The sequence below is a fragment of the Bos taurus genome, chromosome 11 (genome assembly GCF_002263795.3).
Source record: "Bos taurus isolate L1 Dominette 01449 registration number 42190680 breed Hereford chromosome 11, ARS-UCD2.0, whole genome shotgun sequence".
NCBI classification, from domain to species: Eukaryota; Metazoa; Chordata; class Mammalia; order Artiodactyla; family Bovidae; genus Bos; species Bos taurus.
Genome location: NC_037338.1, coordinates 72,099,409 through 72,106,445, shown reverse-complemented (window position 1 = coordinate 72,106,445; position 7,037 = coordinate 72,099,409). Strand labels below are relative to the sequence as shown.

The following is a 7,037-nucleotide window of genomic DNA, read 5'->3' as shown; positions in this document are numbered from 1 at the left end:
CACTGCCGGGGCGGGGTCTCAGAGGAAAGGGGGCTAGTCACGTGACTCGCCCCTGCCGCAGCCCCCTCGGAAGCTGCTAGGCGGAAGTAGACGTTCGCCACCGGGCTCGCGGACCCGACTCCACATCCGGGAGCGGAGAGGAGAGCGGAAGTGGCGTTGGTCTGGCCGGAGCCCTTGGGTGAATTTGTTAGGCGTGGAGAGGGAGTGATGTCTTCCAGACTCGGTGCAGTGCCCGCTGTGAGTTTCTCGGTTTGACCGTTACGCTTTAGGGGTAGCGCTGTCGAGCGCGCCACACGCGGTGCCTCGCTTTTGTCCCCTGCTCAGAGTCGGTTTTCTCAGAGCTCAGCGTAGGCCCCACCCTTCTAGGTCAGATCTATGAGCCCCCGTATTTCCCCCCCACTTCTGCTGCCCGTTCCCTACCCCCCTTGGACTAAGTTCCTCGTCAGATTACCGTTAGTCTCTATTCCTTTTACATCCTCAATGTCTCCCATATCCTTTGTCCTGTCTTTCCGCCTCCCGCGTATTCTTGGACCAGGGCTTTGAGAATGGAAGAGATGAAGGCTCTGGTGTCACCTGCCTTGACCCCGTAGGTAGGGCGGCGCACTTTTCCTAAAAAGTCTTGCCTTGTTCGTTTTGCAGTAGTAGCCCCAGGAGAGCTTCAGTTCTTGGCGAAGGGGGATTCATCTTTTTGTGGTCAAGTTTCAGAGGTCCCTAGCATACACTCACTCATGTGCTTACCATTTGCTAGACCCCGGGACCCACACCCTTTAAGCAGCAGAGGAGCACGAGGATCGTGGGAGCTAAGAAGTAAGTGAGGTTTTCTGCAGTCCATTTATAATTGTATCACCAGCGTTGTCCAATAGAACTTCCTGTGATGATAAAAATATTCTGTATTTACACTGTCAAGTATGATAGCACTGGAAATGTGGCTAGTAGCAGTGAGGAACTGAATTTTAAATTGTATGTTGATTAACTTAAATTTAAATAGCCACCTGTGGCTAGTGGCCATCTGATAAGACAGTGCAGGTCTAATCTTGGTGTGGGGGAGGAAAAGGTCCCTTGCAAAAAAAAAAGTACGGATTATAATAAAAATGGAATGTGACTCTGTAGCCCTGCATTTCTTTAGACGTCATATATGTACTCATGAATACATTGATGAACTTGGGAAGGACTGATGAAAATGAATAAGTACTTATATTTTCAAACTACTTGGCTTCAAGACTAGTTTATTATATTGTATACTGAATGCACTAAGCTTTTCCATATTTGTTAATACAAAAAAAAATGTTGTTCAGGAGATACTCAGAAAGGATTAGTTCCTTCATGTAACGTTTACTAAATATCTGCTTTGTGCCAGTTGTGTGATAGGTTAGATACACAGACATGAAAAACACAAGGAGATCAACACAATAATGTGTAATGAAATATTTTTATTTCAAGAATTGTATATAGCCTTTTGGGAAGGGGAGTGATGTTTGGAAGGGAAGGGTTACCGGAGCAAATCACTCCTAAACAGACTTTCAAGTCAAGGAATAATGGATTTAACCATAAGGAAAAGGATTTTTTTGTTGGCTTTTCAGAAGAAATAACAATGTGAATTTGTAAAAGGTTTTAATGGAATAGCAAATGGGTAATTGTTAGGAAATGTAAAGGTTAATAATGGCCTCTCATCCATTGATAATCAGAATCATCCGGCATCAGAATCCCTATTTTTAACTGGTCTAGGATATTGTGAAGTTTGAGAATCACTGGTGAGAATTGAGATTAGAAAAGTAAAGGATGAAAACGTGGAAAAAATCAGTGTTTAAGGTTTGGGTAGAATAAAAAAAGGCTGTAGATGATACTGAGATGAACTTAAAATATTTTTCTAATAAAATATAACTTTTCATCTAGAGAATGAACTAGGGGCTCTTAAAAATTCTTGGTAGATCAGAAAGGAGTTGGAAATAGGTTAAACTTTTCATCTTCGTGATAAGAAGCCAAGACTAAACAACAAATTATTTTAAAGTCACTACCATTATGATAGCCATTGTTGGAGCCAAAAGCTTTTTCTTGTCATATTTATGGAAAGTGAGTGAGTGAGTGAAAGTCACTCAGTTATGTTCGACTCTTTGAGACCCCACGGACAGTAGCCCACCAGACTCTTCTGTCCATGGAATTCTTCATGCAAGAACACTGGACTGGGCTGGGTTGCCATTTCCTTCTCCAGGGGATCTTTCCGACCCAGGGATCAAACCCGGGTCTCCTGCATTGTAGACAGATTGTTTACTGACTGAGCCACCACAGAAGCCCCAGGAAAAAGAAGTTTGATATTAATCTGGTTTTTAATAAATAATAAAAAATAAACCCTGAGTTGATGAGTACTGTAAAATACTTGAGAATTGTTTTTATTGAGTGCTTTAAAAATAAGAGACCTGGAGAGAGAATTCCCTATCCACATTGACTTAATCCTCAAGGTGTTAATCACACTGACATATAAACTATTGATATTTCACTATACTCATGCTTATTCATGAGCAGGGAGCTGGGTATGTCTGAGTCCAACCTTGATAGTATAGAAATTCCTATGAGGATGTTTCTAAGAGGAGTCATATGGGACTTGACTCTTTATAGCCTGTTGATACTATCAAGTCTTTCTGGTAGAGATTATTCCCGTTGTTTGGTATGGTGGGTTTTGGCCCTAGAGGACTGGCTATTCCCATTAAATTTTTTTTTATACCTTCACTGAGGTATAATTGAAGTGCAGTGGCTGCATATATTGAAAGTATACAGTACCTTCAGCTTTGACATAATGTAAGTACCCACGAAACTGTCACCACAATCAAGATAAGTTTCCCTGTCTCCCATAAGTTTTCTCATGTCTCTTTGCAATTCATTCCTCCCTCTACTCCTGTTGCCAGACACCCACTGACCTGTTTGCTGTCACTGTACAGTGGTTTGCATGTTCTAGGATTTTACATAAATGAAATCAGACACTATGTCCTCTTTTTGCATGATTTTTTTCACTCAGAATAATGATTTTAAGTGAAAAATAGTTTCTGTTGCTAAAAAGAATTCCATTATGGATATACCATAATTTGTTTAGCCATCTACCTGAGAGATGTTTGCATTATTTTCAATGTGGGGGTGTTAGAATAAGACTGCCATGAACATTATGTGCAAGTCTCTGTGTGGAAAAATATTTTTGTTTTCTTGAGAAATAGTTAATATATATTTATTAAGATGGTATTTACCATCTTAGGTTGATTAGCTCATATGTCAGGAGTATGTTTAACTTTTTAAGAAGTTATTTTGCAAGTTGGTGGTAGATTTTACATTCCTACCAGCAGTGTATGAAAGTAAGTCTCTAATTTTAGCAACTTTAATGGTGTATAGTGGTGTTTCATTTTGGTTTTAATTAGCATTTTCCTGATGAATAATGATGTAAAACATCTGTTTATGTATTTTATTGGTCATTCATATATCTTCTTTTGTCAGATGTGTGTTCATGTCTTTTGCCACCAAAAAAGAAAAGTTCCATCTCGCTATTAAATTGTACTATTTAATTAAAAAAAATTTTTTTTAATACAGTTCATTTGTTACATATATCTTGACTATTTCTTCAAGTCAGTGGTTTGCATTTCATTTTCCTAATGATATCTTTTGAAGAGCAAAAGTTTTAAATTTATCATTAAAAATAAAAAGAATTTTATCATTCTTTCCTTTTATGTTTTGTGCTTTTTGTTTTATTTAAGGAAACTTTGCCATCTCTAATTGCAAAGATTTTTTTCCTGTGTTTTCTTCCAGGTGTTTTATAGGTTTTGCATTCAGATCTATGGCTCATTTACAGTTAATTTTTATGCATGGTGTGCTATAAAGATCAGTATTAATTTCTTATATATCTAGTTGTTGAAAAGATTTTCCTTTCCCTATTCAATTGCCTTTGCACCTTTGTCCAAAATCAGTTAAATGTACATAGGTGTGGGTTTCCTTGGTGGCTCACTGGTAAAGAATCCACCTGCCAATGCAGGAGACATGAATTCGATCCCTAAGTCAGGAAGATCCCCCTGGAGAAGGACATGGCAACCCATTACAGTATTCTTGCCTGTAAAACACCATGGACAGAGAAGCCTCGTGGGCTACAGTCCATGGGGTCACAAAAAGAGCCAGACACAACTTAGTGACTAAACAACAACATATATAGGTGTGGGTCTGTTTCTGAACTCCTGTTATCCTATTCCACTGATGTATATATATGTTTGTCTTTTTGCTAATGCTGAACTGTCTTGATACTGTAGCATTAGAGTAAATCTTGAAATCAGTTGTCATGTACTTTCTTGTTTTTTCAAGATTGTTTCAGCTGTTATATTTTCTTTGCTTTTTAATATAAATTCTACAGTTTGTCATATCTATAAAAAGAAGCTAAAATAAAAATAAAAAAGGAAGCATGCTGGAGTATTGATTGGTATATATATTGAATCTGTAGGTAGATTTAGGGAGAATTGCCGTTTTTAACAATGTATTTTCTGATTTATGAGCATATTTTCCATTTGTTTCGGTCTTCATTTTTTCTTACCATTGTGTTGTAGTGTTCATTGTAAAAGTCTTGGATAGCTTTTTTAAAAATTTTAATTGGAGGCTAATTACTTTACAATATTCTGGTGGTCTTGGATGGCTTTTGTTAGATTTGTTTTTAGGTTCCTAGATTTGTTCCTAGATGCCTGTGTTTTTTGTTATTGTCTATGCTATTATTTTTATAAGTCTATTTTCTAGTTGCTTGTTGCTAGCAGCTACGAATACAGTTGAACTTTTGTACTTTAACCTTGTATCCTGCCACTTGCTAAATTCGTTTTTAATTCTAGTAATTGTTTCATATATTTCCTTAGATTGTCTTTGTAAACAAACTGTGAAAAATCTGTTAAAAAAATCTGCACATCAGTTCAGTTGCTCAGTCGTGTCAGACTCTTTGTGACCCCATGGAATGCAGCACACCAGGCCTCCCTTTCCATCACCAACTCCTGGAGTTTACTCAAACTCATGTCCATTGAGTCGGTGATGCCATCCAATCATCTCATCCTCTGTGTCCCCTTCTCCTCCTGCCTTCAATCTTTCCCAGCATCAGGGTCTTTTCAAATGAGTCATTTCTTCTCATCAGGTGACTAAGATTTGTAGAATTCTCTGCTTTTCTTTTTCTGTCAGTTTGATTTTGTATACTTTGAGCCTCTGTTGTTAGACATGTACAATGAGTAATTATGTCTTCCTGATGTTATTTTTATTATGAAGTGTTTCTTTTTATCTCTGGTAATACTGTTTGTCTTGAGTCTATTTTATCTGATAGTAAAATAGCTACTCCAGCCTTAATATGTTTGCTGATGGCATAGTATAATTGTTTTATACCTTTACTTCCAATCCACATATGTCGTTTATATTTAAAGTGTACCTCTTGTGGATAGCCTATATTAAAATACTTTTTTATTTACTCTCTGAATGTCTGACTTTCACCTGGAGAAATTAGGCCGTAAACATTTAAATTAATTATTGACATGATTGGATTTAAGTTTGCCATTTAATTATTCTCTCTACCTTGTTTTTTTATTCCTGTATACCTTCTTTTGGACTATTTAAATGTTTAGTCTTCCATTTTATTTTATTTAATTTTTACTCCCCCCCCCCTTATTTTTGGTGGGGGAGAGATTTGGTAATGGTTGCTTTCAGAATTACAATATACATACCTGTCATTTCATCATCTACTTAAAGTTAATATCCAACCATTTTGCTTAAATGTAGAAGCCTTAACAACTATATAGATTGCTTTAACTGCCTATTGCTGACTATTAAATTATAGCTGTTGTATATGTTACATCTACATTTACCTTACTAGATAATGTTAAAATTTTGCTTTAAACAGTTTTTAATATCTATCCACCTATTTACCATTTCTCTTACTCTTTCTTCAGTATTAAAAATCCAAATTTCCCTCTAGTGTCATTTTTTCCTTCAGTTGAAATTATTTCCCTTTGCATTTTTCGCAGAGCAGGTCTGCTGGTGACAAATTTTCTTGGTTTTTCTTCATCTTAAGGGTATTTTTCACTGAATATGGAATTTCAGGTTGATGAATCTTTTCTCTCAGGATCTTAAAGATGATGTTGTGCTGTCTTCTGTCCTTGGTTTCTGTTGAGAAAATCATCATTTGAATCATTGTTCTCTGTAATGTCATTTTTTTCCTAGCTGCTTTCTGGATTATTTTAATCTTCAGTTTTAAACAGTTTCATTAAGATACATCTAGGTGTGTTTTTCTTTGAATTTATCCTATTAAGTGTTTGATTTACAGCTCCTTGAATCTGTAAATTTTAAGTCTTTCATTAAACTTGGGGAATTTTTCCACCATAACCTTTTAAAAAATATTTTTTCTTAGTCTCTCTCTTTCTTCTTCTGTGATTCCAACTATATCTAGGTTAGATCTTTTGATATTGATCCACAGGCTGTTGAGGCTCTGTGGACTGTTCTTCAGTCTTTTTCCCTCTTTGTTCTTCAGATTGGATAATTTCTCCTGATCTGTCTTAAGTTCATAGATTCTTTCCACTGTCATCTCCCTTTTGTTACTAGTCCATCCAGTGAGTTTTTAATTTTTTTTTTGTTGTTATTTTTCAGTTCTTAAATTTCATTTGGTTCTTTTTTATGATTTTTATTTTTCTGCTGATAATTCCTGCATTTTCCTTTATTTCAAGTGTGTTTTCCTTTCATGAAGTGTAGTTGTAATAGCTGCTTTAAAGACTTGGATAGTTCCATCATCTGCATCACTAACATCTGTTTATCATCTGTCCTTTAAGAATTGCTTGCATTTTACGGGTTCTTTGTATGCTGCATAATTTTGGATTTTTATTCTCAAGATTGTGAATGTTATTTGTGTAGACTGGGTCTTTTTAGAATCCTCTGGGGATTGTTGCTGTTTTTATTTCTGTTTAGGTTTAGACCATAAATTCTGTCTTGCTTCCGAAGGCATTGGTTCAATCTTAGTTCCTTTGAGTCTTTTTTATGATGGTTTAGAGCTAAGGGGT

The 7,037-nt window shown here is 36.3% G+C and overlaps 1 protein-coding gene across 4 annotated transcripts in view; it reads left to right on the top strand.

Annotated features, from left to right (window-relative positions):
* Positions 1 to 122: 122 nt before the first annotated feature.
* Positions 123 to 7,037, top strand: part of ZNF512 (zinc finger protein 512) — a 30,962-nt gene continuing 24,047 nt past the window's right edge. For 3 of the 4 annotated variants that reach the window (XM_059891330.1, XM_024998826.2, XM_024998827.2), the window contains exons 1-2: positions 123 to 237; positions 749 to 807. In XM_059891330.1, coding sequence (XP_059747313.1) covers position 807 — 1 coding nt within the window. In that variant the 5' untranslated portion in view covers positions 123 to 237; positions 749 to 806. The remainder of the gene's footprint in view (positions 238 to 748; positions 808 to 7,037) is intronic. The other variant, NM_001083472.1, reaches the window with a different exon arrangement.